General features: G+C 32.8%; 1 protein-coding gene and 1 long non-coding RNA gene across 4 annotated transcripts in view; one reads left to right on the top strand and one right to left on the bottom strand.

Annotated features, from left to right (window-relative positions):
- Positions 1–21,850, bottom strand: part of SLC12A2 (solute carrier family 12 member 2) — an 84,271-nt gene that overhangs the window by 22,637 nt on the left and 39,784 nt on the right. Inside the window, exons 8-17 of the mRNA XM_015247662.3 lie at positions 20,162–20,289; positions 19,981–20,065; positions 17,208–17,359; positions 12,028–12,135; positions 10,840–10,963; positions 9,801–9,902; positions 8,166–8,321; positions 6,816–6,915; positions 2,463–2,574; positions 858–998 (exon numbers count right to left, since the gene is read on the bottom strand). Coding sequence (XP_015103148.2) covers positions 858–998; positions 2,463–2,574; positions 6,816–6,915; positions 8,166–8,321; positions 9,801–9,902; positions 10,840–10,963; positions 12,028–12,135; positions 17,208–17,359; positions 19,981–20,065; positions 20,162–20,289 — 1,208 coding nt within the window. The remainder of the gene's footprint in view (positions 1–857; positions 999–2,462; positions 2,575–6,815; positions 6,916–8,165; positions 8,322–9,800; positions 9,903–10,839; positions 10,964–12,027; positions 12,136–17,207; positions 17,360–19,980; positions 20,066–20,161; positions 20,290–21,850) is intronic.
- The window catches only part of LOC140694014 (uncharacterized), a 45,898-nt gene that overhangs the window by 19,960 nt on the left and 4,088 nt on the right, over positions 1–21,850 (top strand). Inside the window, exons 2-3 of one of the 3 annotated variants that reach the window (XR_012069748.1) lie at positions 12,740–12,883; positions 20,457–20,594. This is a non-coding gene — a long non-coding RNA (uncharacterized lncRNA). Of the gene's footprint in view, positions 1–12,739; positions 12,884–13,381; positions 13,434–20,456; positions 20,595–21,850 lie in introns of those variants that run through there. The other 2 variants (XR_012069749.1, XR_012069741.1) reach the window with 2 other exon arrangements.

Consider the following 21,850-nt stretch of genomic DNA (forward strand, 5'->3'; position numbering starts at 1 on the left):
TGAATTGTCTGGCACTCCTTCAATACTACAATGTCTTTATCACGATAGTTTAATGATAGGGCTTTATACCTGTCAAAGCAAGCCCACTCCCACCCCTTATTATTTCTGAGGATTGCCTAGGCTGTTCTTAACCCTGTGCTTGTCAAGTTTTAAAAAACACACAACAGGAAAGGCTCAGCAACAGCACTGTGCTCCTCCCATCTCTACTTCAACAAAGCAGCCCCACAATTAACACAGTAAATGGGATCTTGCTTAAGCTTTCTTTTGAAGAAAGAGGTTCCTCTAAAAATAAGTTGGCAAACACTGTCTCCCCACAACCTCTAAGAGTGGAGGAAACTGAGTTTCAGAGAAGTTAACCAACTTACTGGGTCCAAAATCCATAATAAGGAAGTGGCAGTGCTAGCATTTAAACCTACAGTTTATTACAAACCCCACATTCCAGCTACTATGCAACACACAAAACTGAAAGAGAAGTTTTAGTACTAGTAAAATAATAGTGAGAAACATAATAAGGATCTATAATTTTTAAAAAATTAAGGACTGCCATTACTTACTACTCTTCAAAAAGGCTAGTGAGGTGGTGCAGTAGGGAGTGAATGGGGAATATCTTACAGAAGAACAGGAACAGGCTAGGATAATTCCCAAATAGGTTCTTTACTATTTACAGCCAACAGCACAGTAGTTCTATAGTCCCTTTAATTCTCAAATTGTATAAACTCTATTAGTCTACTTTAATAAAGATATTTTAAAAGATTTACTATTTGTATCAATATGAACAATGAAACCTGGAATAAAAAAGTTTTTAAAAGCTTACACAAAACTAAAATATTATCATTTGAAAGGCTCAATAAATTTACCTGCATCAAATACTGTGCACCCTCTCTCAAGTCATCTGCATGTACTGGAGCATAAAAAGCCTTCATTTTGTTTTTAATAAGCCACCGTTGATATTTGGCCTGATCAATGGACATCTCTTTCATGGCCTGTCTTCGAGGACCCTTTAAGGTAAAAATATGAACAATGAAAGGTTATTTATTCCACCTTTATAAAAACCTTCCTGTTATCTTGGCTCAAACAAAGTTTCTAAACATGGGTGGAAGAGAGCATAATAACAGCATTTTATTTTCATGTTAGTGAATTCTTTCCAATACTTAAGATTATGAAAAGATAGTGTTGATGGAACAGTTAATGCAGAGGGTGACAGTAGAAGGTAGAAGAAAAGAGGAAGAAACACAGACCGAAAAATAAGTTTTCAATACTAAGTAAATGAGAGAAATTAGTAATTAAAAATGGAGAAGAAATTACACAGAGAAGAATAAGAGCCTTCTGTGTTTCTACAGAAAGTTTCCCAGCTTGTTTTTTGTTTCAGCCAAATGTTAATTTCAACCAAATTAATTCTCAGTAACCTAGTCATACAACTAAATATCAAAGTGAGCCATACAAATACATTTTTCTTCATACTTCTGTGAAACGATGAAATAACAGAAGAAAGGAAATGAGTTTTTAACTTGCAATTCTATTTTGATCCTTGCAAGCAACACATAAAATGTGTTACATGTCTTACCTAAAATGTATGAAGAAAAATCTAAAAATAAGATTAAGAGCACATCCTAAATATACATGAATAAGTAAAGGAAAAATACAATTTATCTTTCCTAGTAGAAACATTGCCCCATTTGTAATTTCTTATGCTCAAGACCCCAGCTTGAATTAACCAATCTGGAGACAAACTATAAAAACTCCACAAGTCCCAAATGGAGTCAATGCGTTCTTCCACTATCCTACACACACACACAAACACACACACACACACACACACACACAAACGCATGCAGCTGACTTCGCTACTATAGGAGTAGAAGATGAACTCCAGCAGGGGCTAGGACGTGGGCCATACAACATGTATTTCTAGCACCAAAACACGACAAACAATAGAGCTTGGGAGAAAAGTTAATCTGGCAAATAAATACTCCAATTTCTTATGCAGAAAAGGTGATCCATCACCTAGTGATTGTTTTTAACAGCCAAGATGCCCAAAACAGAAAACTATTTTTGAATGACGTTTATCCCTAATTTTTAATAATTTTCTTACTCATGAATAAAACTAAAATGTATGAGCAATTAAAGTGTCTTAATGTGGACATTCAGCATTCACTCTGCTCTTCTTAAATAACAGATATTAGATATTTATCATGATTTGTCCACCTTCTCCAGCCTCCTTTTTTGTGGTAAATTAATGTTTCCAGTATTCTCAAGATTTGCTGAGTAATATCAGTAAGAAAACACACATACTAAATTCCATTTAGGCTCCTTAGTTAGCAAGAAGCTATTTTTCTTAGCCAAGGCAATATAATTTGCTGAAATCTATTCAAATTATTTCAAGTCTACAAAGACCCACAAATTATAAATTGTATACACAAAGTGAAAAATCTTTTAATACAGAAAACAAAACTAATACTTACCATATGTACATGACCACAGATCATTAAACCAACATTTTTTGTGAAATCATGAACAAGATGAAGTAAGGCTGGGCGTGAGTTTGGAGCACCTGTCATAACAAGACACTGAGGCCTAATTTAAGATTTAAAAGAAAAACAAAATTAGAGAAATTTAGGCTTTTGGTAACATGGACATGATGTTACGTTGGTTCTCTAAAGATATTACACTAGACTGTTCTTTACGCAACTGTCCTTAAGACACAAGCCACAAGATTCTTACAGAAGATGACTTAACCAGGGTTCCTTGGTACATGAGAAATACAGCAACAAAACCTTCATGGAACAAACATGCCAAATGTCCTAAGTTGATAGGTAATATTATACATCAAGATTCTGGTAGGTATTATAGAAAGAAAGGACCATGTTAATTAAAAATATATAATAACTCTTCATCTTCTGAAGGTAATAAATATTTAAGTTCTTTCACAGAGTTCACAACATCCTGAAAGCATAGCCTTGCCTTCATGTAGAAAACAGGTCACTTTCCTCCTTAGTTTGATCACATCATAGTTAATTCTACTTTGTAATATTAGCCTTCCTTAATCTAGCTTAACTTTTAACGACTATTGTCATATGAGTAAAACCACCTGTGGTGAAGAAAAGGTTTCCATTTGAACTCAAAGTTTTAATTCTAATTAATTATGATGAAAACCAGAATTGAATTCAATTGTCTGTACAAACATTTTCATATATTTCATATATTATTTTTAAGTCCTGATTTTCGCTAACTAGAAATAAAAGTCAATCTTGTTTGAGGAAAAAGTATTCAGGTATCTATTTTATAAATTCAAACAGATTCACAAAAATTCTTTAATACAACAATGTATATAATTAAAAGAAACTTCAACAAAAATAAATAGACTAAAATTTTGACTTAACTACTCAATTGTTAGGGTAGTTCCTAACCATGCTCAGAAAATAACCATGAAAACCTGAATAAAGACTTAAAAAAATACTAACTTATTCAGAATTTTAGCAAGCTATCTGAAAAACTAATCCCGTCTGGGGAAATTGCTTTGAGACAACCAAACATGAAATCATCCTCTACGGCCCAGACTGCTACTAATACAGTCTCTCCATTTCAGCTTAAGCATGTTATATAGCTCCCCAGCTAAACATTACATTTCCTCACCTTCCTAGCAGCTGAAAGTGGCCCTATGAATGATTTACAGATCATACGATGTTCCTATTTCCACATCATGTCATTTTAAAAAGGGAGCTGGCCACCCTTCATACTTTCTTGCCCTTACCTATAAGCTAGACTGTGGAGGTAGCAATGACTTTGACCACATGGATAAAAACACGTCCCAGGGGATGGCAGAGTGATAAGACACAGGGAATGTGGGACCTGAATGATCAAGTGCAGCCACTGCCTACCAACCACGAACCATCCATCTGAACTATCACGTAACACTGATGTCTGTCTTATTTAACCACTGCATTTTTTTTCATCTTTTTATTATGGTAGCTAATCTACACTCTAATATAACCTATTACCGTGGAAAAACACACTTTAGTCCCTATCTTTACCAAACAGTAAACATACCATAAAGGCATAATTTGGTATAATTTTGTCATACCAAAAAAGGAATAGTACAAAATATATTAGGAATGACTTCCGGTAACAGTAGCAGAGTGAACATCTGCCTTCATTTAAGTCCTTCCTCAAAAATCTCCACGGTAGGATGGGAAATTTTAAGGCCCCCAAAATATGGACAAGAGTATAGGACACAATAGCACTGAGATATTTAAAGCCAGAAAGCAGATGGAAGACAATTAACGATTTGACAAGTCAGGCACAGGCTAAGTTCTAAGTGAGCGTAAGAGGAAACTGTGATGCTGCCTGACTGTATACCTAAGAATCATCAAAATGCCTGGGACTCAGAGGCAGCAGATAGCTCTGGAAGTGGCTGGGATAATGTATTAAAGAAACTAAAATAAGAAGGTTTAAAGTTTGCAGAAGAAACACCTAAATGAACCCAAACTATTTCTATCACTATGATGGGCAACTATCCCTGCCCCTCTCCAATTCTGTGAGGCCACAGCTTATTCATCAGAGAGGGCCTCTGGTCTGGGAGTAAGAGCTGAGAGCAGGAGCAGCTACTTCAGTATGGAAGTTAGGAGAACATTTACTATATGCTCAATCTCAAAAATTCCAAGCTGCCTTTCTACTTGGCTCTTAGAACTCCGGTAGCCAGAACATTATCAACAAGCAGAAGATTACAAGATTCTTTTCTGGGAAATCTAATCAGATCAAAAAAAGAAAGCCTTTAAGATGACTTAAACTTCTCAAAGAACCAGCAAAGCCACATTAATCTACAGTAAGAGCTTCTGTGACAAGTTCTGAACCCACCAATACAGAACTTCCCTGGCTGAGGATCACAGATACTTCAGACAAGGCTAAATCTAAGAATCCAAATTAAAGAAACGGGAAATAGGGAGAAAGATGCGTCAAGGAAATATAAACTACAAAGCGAAGAAAACAAACTCTTTCAGCAAGTTTGGTGAAGGCTGAGATAGTGGTAAAGAGAAATTTAAACAGAAAAAAAAAAAGAAGAAAGAAAATTATTGGTTACATAGAAAACAAAAAAACAAAAAGGCTGTACAGGGAAAAAAAGCAACCGTAACTTACTACATGGCTGACCTACAAATCATGCTTAAAAAATCATAAAGATATAAATGATCAAACAAAATCTAGTCCAAATAATGACACAAAAGATGTACTGGGAGGGTGAGATAAAGAGAAGGGTTCTTGTGTGTGGTGGTCATACATGAAAGACATCAACAGATAATGCCTAAAATTAAACCTCAAAAAATACATTGAGGCAAACATGTTATTTGGGAATATGAAGTAAAACATACTACACGATTCAGCCAAGAGTTGAAAGTGGTTGCCTGTCGTATGAGAGAAACAGGGATGAGAAATAGGGTAACTACTAATTTTCATAACAAACCTAAGTTTTTCCTCTTTAAACTATATTCATGTACAATTCTGATAAAAATTTAAAAACATTTACTAGAATAAAATTTAAAAAAAATTCTCATTACTATAAGCCAAAATAAGTTTTTTATTAATGATAAATTAACTCTGACTCTTGGTCATACTCTCAGTTTTGGGCTATAACTTTTTATATAAAGGAACGATTTCTATTTTCTGCCATACTTGGCATCAACTATTCAAGATGTTCGAAATGTGTTGTAATTAAAGTTTTCCTCTGAGAGCTCTCATTTCTCTGTCTTTTTCCAGTTTCTGTCTACTCCAAAGCTGAAGATCTGTGGTCTATGAAAACCTTTCATTTTGGAAATAAGTTGGGGGGAGGGGGGCCAAAAAGTAACAAAAAGAATATACAAAGATGTTTCTTATTGGAAGAAACTTGATAGAGAACTTCTTTTCTGGTGCTTATCCACTCTTCAGAGTTCCTTTAAAAAGATTTTGTCTTTTGGTTTACTGACAAACAAGGACCTTATTTCTGTGTTTACTGTGCAGAAGCCGATGAAAATTGATTGCTCATGACTATGAAAAATCACCTGTCCACAGCCAGGCGTATGTGAACAGTATGAGAATGACTGTTTAACAATCTATTTTTAAACAATGATAAGCCTATTTTTATACTATTGTTCAATATAAATAATAATCTATAATTTCTAAAAATGTATATAAGTAAATAATATTTCTGGATTTACAAGTGCTTTCTTTAATAACGGAATCTTATCAATTATTAGGAGCATATTAAATTAAAAAATAGTTTTTAAATTGATAACTGATAAAATAAACTATATTTTATTAGATAAAATATAAAACAATTTACTGAAGAAAACAATTTATTGAAGTAGTAAGAAATGCTCTTGAAGGCATTAATCAATTCCTTTATCACTAAAACTGGTTTCCAGTTCAATGATGAGAAAGAAGCAACTAACATGAAAATATTTTTTGCCTTAGTAAAATTATAAAACAAAGATGTCAAAAATATAAATTCCATACTCAGTAGTTATACAGTAGTTACCCACATAGGGAAGAAATTCACCTTATGACACCTACTATTTAAAAGTTTTCAAATGAGAGACCTCCAAAACTTCCCTAATGTTTTTTGTAAGGTAATTTATTTTGTAAGATAATTTATCTCTGCAAAATTTTGCTAAGAAACCGCAACCTTATTTTTGAATAAACTGCTCAAATCAAAGCAAAACAAAAAACAATATTCTATGCTTTTAGAAAACTTTTCACGAAATACCAGCAAATGAAAATGTTACTGAACAATAAACGAACTGATGGCCACTTAAGGTAACATAGAAACATTTTGTCTTATCTTTTACCTGAAGTTTTTCACATGGTCTTCCACTCCAGAAAGTCGAATTGAATGCTGCAGTGCATTCAGGTAAGTGAGGGCTTGTGTGGAGGATCCCCAGTTCACGTCTGTGGAAGGACAGTGTTTGTTCACCATTTAACACCAGCAGTAACAACCATCCATAACCAGCGTGACATATACAGAGAAGTAAACAATGCTAGCACATCTTTAAAGTAAATTGCTAAAATAAACTATTTTACTTGGAACATATAATAGTTCAAGTTCATGGCAGGACATTAAGACAATGTTAATCTTAAGTATAAATTACATTTAAAGAAAAAGTACAATTTCGAAAAGGCTGACATGATAGGGCAGCAGACATGCTGTGAAGAATACAATTAAAAAGAGTCTGTCACAAATAAACAAAACATTTAAAAACTGTTGTTTATACAGCCAAAGGTCTAAAAGGAAAAGAGGCAGTTCTGTAATTGTTATAAAGTACTTAACAGTTCAAGTTATTTGAACAGGCTAATTTTACTCCTGATTGAATAAACAGTCCAGACTCGAATGATGACTTTAGACATTTGTTACATTAGAGACTGAATAGGCATATGAAAGAAATAACTGCTCCTAAAATAGTAAAAGCAGTATCTTCTTTGTCTATTTCATTTCTAAAGCCACCACTCGAATCCAAAACCTCATTGTCTCTTAGTCTCTTACCTGGACTACAAAATGTTCTCTTACTGTTTAAAATGACTATACTGCAACTACTCTTGTAATCTCTTCCTAATCTATTCTGTTGGGCCAAAACTTTACAAACTTTTCTCAGTGGACTTTCTTGGTTTTCATACTAAGTACTAGACTAACCCTAACGGATTGCAGCAGCATCTTCTTACGCGGAGATATACCCAGAAGCCATCAGCATTACACATTCTAGGTAAACAGTTAAAACATGTTTGTTCAACTCTCCCTACTACACAGTAAGCTAGTGGGAAGATACTATGCAGTAGATACTGAAATCACAGTAGGTAATACATATGCTTCTTAGGCTAACAGCTACTAAAGTACTGCAAATATAATCCTTTCAAAGATTAATTTAAAAATACATCAAGTGCAACAGAATGATAGTTATATGAATTTGTTACTTCTCTACAAACAGGATTAGTTATATTTAACTTATGGTAAGAATGGAATTCCATAGAATAAAAAGCCTTGCAGTAATTGTTTCATTAAAACTACATATATTTGGAAATCAAGTAGTTTAGATTTTACACAAAGTACCTTTCAAATATACAAAACATGATGGTTAGATTGAAAAGTTACAAAGAGCTTCTAGACATTTTCGAGCTTGAAATACTAAATAGAAAAGGCTACTGACCTGGTTTTTTATAGGTAACATAAATGTAAAGTCCAAGAACTATCACATATGTTAGTAGTGCAGCCCACCAGTTAATGACAAACATTACTATGCAACAAAGAATTGCTCCAAGAAGTGATATCCACATGTTGTAGTATTTGAATGCAGGACGCCATCCTAACAATAAATAAAATAGATAAATGAAAGTTACTCAGATACGTCATCTGTTTTAGACAGTGGTACATACGTATGCACAAATTTCTTTGCGGCTTCTACAGTGAGAGGGCTTTAAGTATTAAGTATATGATTAAAACATAAAAGTAAAGTCAGAACATTATTGATCACAATTTAACTTCATGATTCTTGATGGCTATCAAGTGGGCACATCTATTTACATTCACATTATTCTATCTTACTAGTTCTGTATTTAAAAAGTTCCTTACTAAAAAAAATACAAATTGACCTACCTCAGCGAATACTAAACACTAAAGAAGATTAAAAAATTAGGTTTCAAATTGAGTCCTTAATATTGAGGCTTTGTTTTCTGGTTATTAACATGAGACTTCTAAATTCTAATGTATATATAAAACAACTCAAACTAATTGTTCTTCAGAATTGTTAAAAATTCATCTAGTCGCTAGAAAAACTAAGAGCTGACTGCAGAAACTTATCTTCCCATTTGGTGAAGTATGTATTAAGCTCACTCTAAAAAATGTTAAAGACCCATGCTTTAAAATTTTCATTCATAGGTAGTTCCAGAGTCAAAAATACTATCTTAAAATCATTTCAATAAAATTTATGTTCTTTTTTAAAAATTAAACTTTTAATTTTGAGATAACTGCAGAGTCACACAAAGTTGAAAAAATTATACAGATTCCTGGGACCCTTTACCTAGTTTCTCCCACTGATACCATCTTGCAAAACGATACCAGAATATCACAACTAAACTACTGATATTAATGTATCAAGATAAAGAAGAGTCCAACAAGAGAAGGATCCCTTGTGTTGCCCTTTCATAGCCACAGCCACACCCATACCCACCTCTACAATTTATATTATTAAATTAAAAACCAAAGCTGTTTCTGTCCTAAGTTTCCATACTTCTGTTCTGAAAAACTTTTGGACCCTTAGAAGGAAAAGTACTTTTGGACCTTCATTTCCTTCCCTAAAGTCCAACTGTTGTGATGGTTTCTAACAAAATGCCCACAAAAAAGAATATGGAGTATTTTTTCAGTTGAAAAAGGCCCCTTATATTAGAACTTCACAGAACTCATTGTGTTAACAATACTGCCGGACAGGTTAACAATATCATAATAATATTCTTAGAACTGAAAAAGCAATCAGCTAAATAATAAAAAAGGGGGAAAAAGAAGAAAATAATTCTTTCATAGTATGAGTCAGAATTTGAGATTAATGCTATTTTAAATGCTTTGATGATAAGAAACAAAATATTACCAGTAAACTTCATAAGAGAGCTCTGAAGACTTATTTAATTTGAATTTGAAATTATATTGAATATAATTTCAATTATAAAGGCAGAGTGAAGCAATAATGAGCTAACCCCCTACATGCCATCTTTTAAAACGTGTTAAAGTTTTTTCTCCAAAGTCAAAGACATTATCACATTTACAGAACTTTTAAAAAATGTAAAATCACCTGGAGATTTTGCAAGTGATGCATGGAATACTGAAAAATTGATCAATGCATACGATGCAAGGAAGAAGTTAGAGATAATTGGAGCAATAACATTCAACTCAGCTGCAAAAGAAACACGAAGCATATTTAATTGACATATGAGACATTTTTTAACTCTTCAAAACTATGATTTCAAACCTTTAGAAAATGACATAATACTCCTACATTTACCACCCAGATTTAATGAATTTTGCCATATATATTTATCTACTTTACTTTTATACTTAACATAAACCCCTTTTATACCTCACTGTCCCAAAATTGGAATATTCTTTCCAATGACAATATATAGTTTTATTACATATATATATGGTCCATAAGCATTATGTTGTGCTATTTTGGGTGTTTTAAAATTTACATAAATTATATCATACTATATTATCATTCCAAAATTTAACTTTTTCACATGTATTAAGTTTGAGATTCATCCATATTAATATATGAAAACCAAGTTTATTCACTTTTTTACTGCTTAACATCATTCTGCAGTTTCATTCTTCTGTTGATAGATACGTGGAATGCTTCCTTTTTCATTATTATAATTAATAACACTAAATATTTTTATATATGTGAATTCCTGTAGGGTAAAAACTCCTAAAAATAACTGTTGGATTGTAGGAAATTTTACTAAATATGCCAAATACATTCCTAGAATCACAGGGGAGTTGTTTCCACACCTGTGCCATTATCAGACTTTTAGTGAAAGTCCAAGGTCTTCTTCAGCAGCAAAAGACCCTTCAGCTCCCTTGCGATCAGAGGGAAAAGTGCCAAACAGATCAGCAGAGGTTCTATCCTCATGGAAGACACTGGAATACTTTTCCTTATGCTTCCTTATTAAATAAATATTTGCAGTATTTTCTAATACAACTTTCCTTTGATCAAAAACATACTTAGTATAGTAGGGAAAATAATATTTTGTTTATAATTTAATAATTCAGTGTTGACAGCTAATACTGTAAATGCACCAAAATCTACATTAGCACACCATTTATAGACTAACCAATTAAGATGAATCCAAGCGCAATTAAGAATGTTAAGAGGTAGCCACGAAGAGGTTCATTATTTTTCCCATAACCTTTAGCAAACATCTGGAAAGCTGGGTAGATGTTGTCCTTACATAGGGCCTAAGGAAGAAATGTAAATATTAAAATCAAATATATCAAAATAAGATATGCAGATCTGCTTACAGTTACAATAGGTTAATCGGGAATCAAACCCACGTATCTAATTCTTGGTCCTCTTTCTTTCCCCTCACACTGCTTCACCTACAAACTGTAAAGGAGATTCAAACATTTCAAGCATCAGAAAGGCAGGAGGTTTAGAATACCACTGAATTTTTAGTCATCTTACCCCACCCCAGGCTGAAATTCTTATATGAAAAGAGTCAAAGAAGCAGACATATATATAGAAGAAATTTGGAAGCTGAAGAAGTGTAACAGAGGTGTGACCTACTTTAAGAAAATCAAATCCAAAGCCTAAACTTAAAGAGACAAAAATCCTAATTATAATACTTAATCACTTTTCTTAAAACAATACTGAAAATAATTTTAGAAAAAGTTCTATACTTTTACTGTACTAAGTAACTACAACAAAAAATTAAGAAGAAAAAGAAAAAAATTACAAAGCTGTAGAATCAATTACATTTGTTTTAGTAATGAAAAGCATTTTATATTCAGTATCAGCTGTTTATTTAATGGTCACTAAAGGGAGACAATATCTATATTATTATCATTACACTGAGTACCTAACACAATGTATGGCATATATTAGACATTCAAATATTTGTAAAATGAAATATTTAAGTTGGCATCATGCTAATAGTAACAAGATCCTTTAATTCTTTTGATTTATGGTCTTGGACTTCACTTTCTATTCCTGGTAAGACATTATGAAAATTTATGCTAAGAGTATGTCAAAAAAGCAAAAACTCATCCCCACTTCCAGAAAAACAACTCAAAAAGCACACTCTGACAGTAGATAAACGCACAAGCGTTTATATAAGTATACATATTCACAGTTATATGCATAAAATCAAATATACCAGCCGACATATGTGTCTGTATGTAACATATAAATACATGGGGTTGATAAAAGTAAACAAATAAACTAAAAATGTTAAAAATCCCAAATTGAAATATATTGCCTTTAACTCCCCCTCTAATAAAGCTTGTAATGTGAATATACTTACCTGAAATATTTTGGGTGCACTCACAAGGGATGCTAATGCAGAAGAAAGAGTGGCTGAAAAGATACCTGCAGAAATTAGTGGCGCAAATCCTGACACCATGCTCATTACCTTTAAAAAGGTGACAAAAATGGAAAAATAAGTCTTAAATAAAATCCTTTATTATTCTAATGAAAGACTGATATTAATATTGGGGGAAATCTATTAACAGTAATAATGGCTATCTGTATTACAAACTTCTGAAATTGATTTACCACTAGTCCTTAATGTAAAAAAAAAACCAACCTTTTTCTTTTGTAAAATTTTGGAGACACACACAATGGCAGAGAAAAAGCATACTTAACTGCCAGGTATCCATCACCCAGTTTCAACAGAACCAATCTCTGCATTACTGTGAATCAAATCCAAGATATAATTTCATACATGAAAGTTTCAGTACATACCTCTAACAAGTAAGAACTTTTAAAAACTGTAACTACAAAGTCACTGCGACAGCCTGAGGATTGCATAATTCCCTAACAGCATCAGATATGGCCACTGCATTCTAAATCCCCAAACTGTCCCCCTCTTCTTGCTTTTTAAAATGGTTTGTTCAAATTAGGATCCACAAAAGGATGACAATTTACATTTGGTTGATACGCCTCTTAAGTCTTTTTCAATCTACAGGTTTACCCTTCCCTTTACATTTCATTATTTTATGTCATTTCTCCTACAGAAATCCCACACTCTGGAGTTTGCTGACAATCGCCACAGCATTGTTTAACCTGCTCCTCTCGCCTCTACTTCTAGTCAACAGATATAGGCAGATTTAGACAGTTGATCTAACTGAGGTGCAAGTTTTCTGGGAAAAATATTCAAGGTGGAGTGATATACTTCTGATTAATAGGTAGTTTCCTTTTTTGATGTTAAGATAGTAGATTGATAGTGTGGTTGTTTTTGTTTGTCTGTTTTTCAAGAGTCCTTATTTTTTAGAGCTAAAAGTAGAAATATTTCCAGCCAAAAGGATCTATGCCTAGAATCTGCCTCTAACTAATCTGGGAAGTGGGGAATCACAAATAAAACAAAATTAGCCATGCACTGATAAATGATGAAGCTGGAAAGTGTGTATGTTAAATACATATTACTTTCTCTATCTTTGCACATGTTCAGGCATTTCCTTATGAAGAAGTTAAAAATGGATTGATCACTTAGACCATGATGAGACAAGCAAATAAATCCAAACTGAGGGGTACAATGCAAAATAATTTGCCTGGACTCTTCAAAATGCCAACATCCTGAAAGATTAAAACAGGCAGGGTGGGAACTGCTCTAGATTAAAGAATTTTAAGATAACATAACTAAATGCCACGTGTTATCCCAGATTGAATCCTGGATCTGGGAAAAACTGATCTGGGACATTATGAGAACAAGTAAGTGTAAATATGGAATATATACTTAGACAACAGTACTTCATCAACACCGAATTATTTGGGTGGGACAACTGTACTGTGCTTGTACAAAATGTTTTAACACTCCAATCTGACTGTCATGTTGTGACTGTCTACAGTTTATTTTCATGTGTTTGAGGAGAAAAATACTATCCATATATATAAAGATAAAACCAAATGGGGCAAAATATAAACTAGTAAATACAAATGAAGGGGAGGCACGCAGGTATTCATTGCACTGTTCCTTGTGTACCTTCGAAATTTGTCAACATACAAAATTGATTTGGAAGAGTTGCTTGATGGATTCAGGTGCTATAGTGGTTGATTCAACTACTATAAATTTTACCAGTAATGAATGGTGATCACCACCTAGATTCATTACTTCATTAGTGGAGATTTACCTCTCATTTAAATTAACCAGGAACATGCCAACTGAGACAAGGAGGTAAGAAAATTAGGTTTAAGGTTGTTTATCAGACACTTGCCTGTAATTTAATACTTTCAACCAGATATAAAGCTAGCACAATCCCTAGCCATAACATGTAAGTCTGGTTTCACGTATACATAAACCATCTTGTTTCACTTAAGTTGCTCTCCCTGCATCTTTCCGGAGATTTAGGTTTAAAAACGAAGAATATATTTGTTTAAGAAACATTAGCATTGACTTCTCTGAGAATCTGAGGGAGAAAAAACTCACTGAAAAGATGATTTTCTATTCAGCTCTTTAATACCAATTTAGTAGTTACATATACACCATGCATTTTTCACAATCACTATCTTTATATAGTTGTTAATGCTAGCACTGCCAAATCTGTCTTTAGGGAAGAAGAATATAAAGGATAGGGTGGACCAAGATAAAAATGAGAAGACTTGATTTCTGCTATATATATTTATCAGCTAATACAAACTTCCATGTCTGTGTGTAATGACTTCAAAGTTAAGCAAGTACAAAGGCAGGAGGTAAATGAAGAACAAAGGGGAGAAAAGAGAATATGATACATTGATGGATTAAGGCAAAACTGACCCCAGGAACTTTACATATAACTATATTTCACCTTTCATGTTTTGAGGAAAAAATTCATTTTCTTTTCTTGCATCACCTCTGAATTAAGGTAAATAATGCTCCAAGCTTATCATGACTATGCTTCTATGATGTGCCAAGTTTCCTTTTTCCCTAGTTATATATTGATCCAGTAACCTTTGTGTTTCCTATCATTTTATGATAAAATGAGTAGCAAGTAAATGAAAATAAATGTATATAATGGTAACATCAGTGTGGTTTACGATACAAAAGATAAAGACGAGAAAAAAAGATGGTCTGGTCTTTAATAAGGGGGGATAAAACACAAAAGTCTAATTAAAGGTTAAAAAGTGGCAAGTAAAATGAATGGTAATTAAAAAGTGGCAAGTAAAATGAACGGTAATATTCTGCATGGGGGACGAGTATGTACTGATGATTTAGTGTTCAAAAAATCTTCATGGAACTGGGTCTCCCTGAAGGGCAGACAGAATTGGACATGTAAAAAGAAAAAGCCAGTGCCTTTCAAGCAGAGTGAAGCACCAAATAAAGGAACAAAGTAAAGTGTGCATGTTTACATACACAGACACGCAATGACTGGAGTTCAGCCTGGACGAAGCTGTGGCACTTAGCTTTGGGTATGAAGGGCTTTGACTGACAGAGCAAGGATGCTCACATTTTGCTTATTAAGCAGTGGTGAGTCAAAGGTTTCAGAGGACATTAAAATGTAGAAATAGAGTAAGAAACATAAAACTATAAAAAATTTAAAAATTTAAGACAAATAAAGTGACCCAATTATACATGCATATTTTTATCAATTATATGCAAATCAGTATCATATAGTGTGCCTTTGTATAGGTTTCATTTTGGAATCTCCACTTATATGCTCCTCATTTATGTTCTATTCACCATTCTTCATTCTCCAAGTGACAAATATTTTTACAGGAATGTCTTTCCATTTTGTATCGCTTTACAAAGCATTTTAAAAAATTTACTTAAACTAGAAAAGCAGCTTTCTGTATACCAAACTCCTCTTTGTTTGAATAAATCTATACTTAGGGTTGATAAACACAACACACTTTTGTACTTTAAGGCAAAAACACAGAAATCTGATTGGCATTTTCAGTCACTGGGCAGAGACCAACATTTGTGCCTTTCATACACAATATCAATGTCAGAACTGGCCTGAGTAATTAGCTGGATATGAATACTGTCTTTCATTCCTACGATTTTGCCTAGTCTTGTGACTAGGAAAAACAAACTTCTATTATATAATTGAGTTCAATATTTATAACCACTGAAATTGCCATCAATTGCTTGAAACTATACAATAGAAAATACAAATAATACCATTAAAATTTTAAGTTAAAACTTTTATTGTAAAATACAGTCTACATAAAATTTCTACATAATGTTCTGAAATACACTAAATCTTCAACTATTCTGTTTATTATATTTACATAATACTGGAAAAACACTAGGAAGCAAATTTTTTATTTTCCACTTTGAATTAGTAGAACCATCTATTCTATAAATTTGCCACAGAATATCTTGTTTTAATCTCCTGATCTATACCTTTGTGTTTTCCTTCTAGCATCCTAAGACTTATCAAGCAACTCTCAAAGTATCCTCCAAATTTTAGTAATCCCCTTTCTTCTTATAAATCTTTTCTAAGACCCATAAATTTTACAAAAATTTTATTTTGCTTTCAGTATCTTATAGACATAATAAAAAGCAGAACTGATAGTCTCCAAATGCTTGAGCAGTAATACTAATCTTTACATAGTTCATATATTTTAATAGTTCACAAACTTTCAAGCAACCGTTAATAATTTAATTCTGTTGTTAAATGGAGGTTTAACACAGCATCACTCTATAAGCCATATCTTATTAAGTAAGATTACTGATACTGATCAACACTTTTTTAAAAGGGTATTTATATATAAAGCAATTACGGAGAAAACTCAAATTAGAAAACTGAACCCATTTCAATTAGTATGGATTTAAATTGTTCAAAATAAAAATGAAATACTTAGGTATAAATCTAACAAAATATGTACAGGACATATTCTGTAAACTACATAATACTGATGAAGTCAAAGAAGATCTAAATAAACAGAAAACATATGGTGTTCATGGACTGAAACACTCAAACAGTAAATCTATCAATTCTCCCCAAATTGATGTACAAACTTAATGCATTTCCTATCAAAATTCTAGCAAGATTTTTTTTTTGTAGATAAACATAAGATTATTCTAAAATTTACATGGAAAAGTAAAGTAACTAAAATAGCTAAAACAATTGTGAAATAGAATTAAATGGAGAACTCAATCTACCTGACTTCAAGACTTACAACCTAACTATAGTAATCAAGGAAGTATGGTACTGGTGGAGGGACAGACACAAAGATCAATGGAACGCGAATCCAGCACACACAAGCATGCGTGAGATGTTTCCTTGCTTTCTGAAATAGTATACTACATATATGTACTATGCACTATATTCTATTATAAAAGTGTTACCCTCTGGGGCCCTTTTGCCATTAACAACTTCAGATTTTGTCCTTTCATATTTTTCTGTTTGCCCAATTAGTTGTGTACAGTCTTTGATATCTAGGTATAAAGCAATGACAATCTTCCTTTCTAAGTTACTGTTATATTCTGAATGGTCAGATTTGGTAGCAATCTTACCTCAAGATGAACAGAGAATTTCTGTATCATATAAATTTGGTGCTCACCTGGAAGTTGTTCATTAGGCCGTAGGCACAAGGATTGCTTTCACAAGATGAGAAATCAAAGTTTAATTCGCAGGCTGCTGAAGTACAGTTTGTTAGCTCTGTTACAATAGTGTCATTAATGTTCCCAGTGGCATCCCGAACGACACAAGAACCTGAAGCACAAGTGACAAAAAAAAAAGGATAATGAAGCTAATATTCATTTTCACTTCATGATGATATATACTGATGAAGAAATTATGGCACTGACTGTATACACTTGCTTATAACAGCATACACTGCATTTACAATTAAGATAGCTTTACCTGGAACAGAATTTGGAAAGCATCATGGTCCTCAATATTTTGGTAGTGAAATGGAATCTTATAAAGACTAGTATGTATACATACACACTTAAAAACCCTGTAAGCATCACTGTAAAAAATGGTGTAGTAGCAAAACCGTTTTCTGCACTGTTTGGTTAAGATGTCTTTAAGCAAATATAGAAACATTTTTTTTGTATGAGTGTGTGCTGAAGAGTTCCAAATGGCAAAAATGTTTTCCTATACTCCAAATATTTTATATTTAAAATGTGCCAAAGATCAGACTTGAGGTAATATCAATCTTCTGTGAGGGAAAACAATTTGAACATGAATTTATAATTCTATTTAAACCTCTGTATCAAGTAAGTCTACTTTGACAATAAGAAAATACATGGTATCTGAGATTTGCTTTAAAGTAACCCACAGGACAAAGTGAATGAGCATAGATGAAATAAGATTAACCATGTACTGATAATTCTTGGTAACTTTTTTGAAGAGGGATGATGGTTACACGTTGGACTCATTAGAAAACACTCTACTTTTCTGCAAAGTTGGAAGCTTTCCTAATAAAATATTTTTTAGAAGTTTTCTTGAAAAAGCACTTAATCCTTTGGAATAACACATGATGTAACAACTACCATTCCTTAGACTTCATATAGTTTTACTTCTGAAGAACTTTAACATTGCTGTATCATCATATATGAGGTAAAAATCATAGGTATTACTGCAAAAACTGAACAATAAAACAAAATTAAGTTTAGAAAGGAAGAATATTTTAATGACTAGACAGTTTTTTATTCTTAAATTTCTTCTAACTTTCAGAGCAGTGTTTGCAAAACCATCTTAAAGGCATTCCTGCAAACACTGAAGGGTGAGCCCTATCTAACCCTAAAACAGCTAAGCTTTTATGTTCTGATGTCCTGCATCAAAACTGGGGAAAAGATGTTCCACGGCTTGAACTAGTGACACAGTCACTGGTGTAGAACTGATCTTTATTAGCCCAGCTACTGAATAACAAGGATATTCTTTAAATTAAAACTAAATTTCCTTTAGCTAGCTTATGTATAATGTATATAAGCAAGCTAGAAACTTTTAGGGAAACACAAAAAAATTTTGCTCAGCCTAAATCTAATTCATTTGCTTTTTCAAAATGAATTTCAGAGATTTACATATGGATTGTAAGGATAAATGTAATCCAATTATTTTTTTAAATACTAATTTAGGCCACCGTAAAACTGACTACTAGAATTTCTAACCCTGTTTAGAAAAATTTTAAAATCATATATAGGCAAATTAGCAGCAGAGTTTGTAAAAAGTTCTGTAACTGCTTACAAACAAATGACTGGCAAAATTAAAAATGGCAACATTAAAAATTTTCTAACTCAAATACTATGGAAAATTTATATTCTGTAAGTCTATGAATTTGGAGTTTGTGATTCTTCTGATTAATACTTGACTAAGATTTATTCCTGAAGTATGCTTTAAAAACTTTACTGTAAAATCCGAATTTTGGAATTTAGACATTCAAGACAATGCTTACATTTTAAGAACATATGTTTTCTAGGTAAAGCATATAGTTTTATGAAAGTGTAATAAACTCAAAACAAGACAGGATTTACAGTCAATACACGCAAATTATATGTAAATCAGTAGTTATTAATTTTTTTCTGGACTAGAATGTTTCAATTAAAGAATCTACCACTATAAAAAGCCTTTAAAACGTTATTTATTTATAAATAAATAAGGCACCAAAACCCTCTTTTCCATGAAAACAATTTTTTAAAGCAAATGCCATTATCTCATTTTTGGTAGCAAAATCTCTAACCTTTAATTATCTATAAAACACAATAAAACAAGAATTTAGAGATTGGTTGACCACTTTTACCCTTTCTTCAAGTTCTAAAATGTTATGATTCCATGAATGTATTAAAATGGCTTAAAACTACTTTCATTCAATTTCTTAACATTTTTCATTCAATGTAGTATGTCCTGTTCAATGAAATCAGGTTTTATGGTTAAAAAAAAAAGTCAGGTACTGCTTAGTAGTCTTGAAGTGATCTTTATACAAGAATACATAAGAATATATAAGAATCATCACAAACAAAAATATTCCAAAATTTGTAAAAGTCAGAAACTTAAATGCATTTACTTTAATATTAATTAAATTTTCTATAAATGTATCTTGGTGTAATTTAAGAGTGCAGATAAGATTGTACATAATTTTCTAATTTACTATATAATTAAGAAAAATCCTAGAGGGAAACAATAGATCATTTGGTGGCTTAGATAATCTCTATAAAATCACTACTAGTTCACTTACAAGTGTTTTTGAAATAAAATATATAAAACTCCATGTCTTCTTAATAAAATACTTCTTAATTTAAAAGTTAAATATACTGTCATGAAAAAAGAATGTTTATAGTATGTTCATCATGAAATTTTTGAAACACATAGAGAAATGTAAGGGTATTTACCTACAGATACTGCAATTCCTATGTAAACCATCGTAGTAATTAAAATGGCTAAGAGTGTTCCTTTGGGTATGGCTGACTGAGGATCCTAGAAGACAAGAAGTTTTTTTTCAGTCTATCTTTAAAAATAAAAATATGTATGTCATTTTTATATGAAATCAACACAGCAGTTGATAATACTTACTGCAAGATCACCTGAGATATTTGCTCCAGCCAGTATACCAGTTGCCGCAGGAAAAAAGATGGCAAATACAGAAAAAAAGGTTTCCTCGTCTCGAAAATCTGGCCCAAAGTTCTCATTAAATATTTCAGCTGTAGAGAACAAAATATTTTTGGCAATTAGTGGATAGCAGATTAGACCATAATTTAGGTTAAGAGTAAGTGGTTATCTATGATCCCTGACTTTTCCTCAGTTCAAGTAATTAGTAAATTCTTGAATATTTCCTGATTCAAATACTGGTGTTTTTCTTTTCTTGTAGAGGCAACAGTTTACAACCAAAATGGTTATTTGACCTGGCTCATGCCGTACTGTCTTCTATACCTTACTAATTATGTTTCAAGCACCTCTAACTTGATTGTTCTCACCAGACCAAGAAGTCAAAGAAACAAGAAAGGAGGTAGGAGAACAAAAGGAACATGATACTAACCTGGAACCATTTTTTTTCCCCTGACATACAAGTTACATACTATCTGCACAGCTTTCTCTGTTTCCTAGTGGTGATCTATTTGATTTTTGAGGCTATTCATCAGGCATCCAGATAATTTTACCTAAGACAAACTAGGTAAAGGTCCTTTCTATTTCAACAATTATGAAAGCTTCAACTAGTCCTGTTGTTTCCATCTATTGTGACAGGCTCTGACACTGAAACAACCAATTAACTGTCATTTATCTATCCATCCATCCATCGATCCATCTATCATAAGAGTATACACCACGTGCAGGTCCTACACTGGAGCCATCTACTATCTCAAGGTACTAAGCGATAATTTAGCAACAAGCTACCTTCATGAAACTGAAGCGTATCAATGGGGAACTACAAATTAAGTACAGAAATAGGTCACTGCAAATAGCAGTAAACTACTGATGGAAACAGGGTGCTGTGAAAGAGAAATAATCTAAGTCATTGTGGTTACAGAAGGTTAAAAAGATGACTAAAGAGCTGACACTTAAGCTGAGACTTTACTGAGTAAGAATCAGCCATGTGATGATTCAGGGGAAAGAGTATACCAGGGAAAATCAACAACATGTACAAAGGCCCTGAGGCAGGAAAAAGGTTAAGCTCTTTTGAGAAACTATAAGAATACAAAGTTCTCACAGTAAGGGGGAGATGAAATGAGATGGGAGGGGCCAACAGGGGTGAGATTATGCAAAATTTTATAGTTTCAATTTTATCTCAAATATAATGGCAAGCCAAGGTGGGTTTAGAATCATGCAAATGACATGATGTGATTAATGCTTATGTGGATGCTATGTGGATGCTATGTGGACGGTGTACTGAAGGCATCAACACCCAAAGCAGGGAGACCACCTAGGAGGTTATTGCAGTGGTTCACTCTAGCAATGGGAGAATAATGAACTGACTAGAGAAGGATTAGAAGGTAAGAGGGCAAATAGAAAACACTGATATCCTGGTTTCTTTCACTTATTGGGATGGAAAAGTCTGAGTATGATTAGGTAGGAAGGGCATTAAATAAGCAGTTGAACGTACACCTACATCTGGAGGTTAAAGGAAAGGAACAGAAACATGTCAGCCTCTTGAGAGCCTTTTGAGCCATAAGAAAACATATTGCAGAAGGAAAGAATATAGTTAGAATGACCAGGACCACACTCTGTACAACTCTGACGTGTAGGGGATGGAAAGAAGAGAAGTGT

Source organism: Vicugna pacos, chromosome 3 (assembly GCF_048564905.1).
Source record: "Vicugna pacos chromosome 3, VicPac4, whole genome shotgun sequence".
Lineage (NCBI taxonomy): Eukaryota > Metazoa > Chordata > Mammalia > Artiodactyla > Camelidae > Vicugna > Vicugna pacos.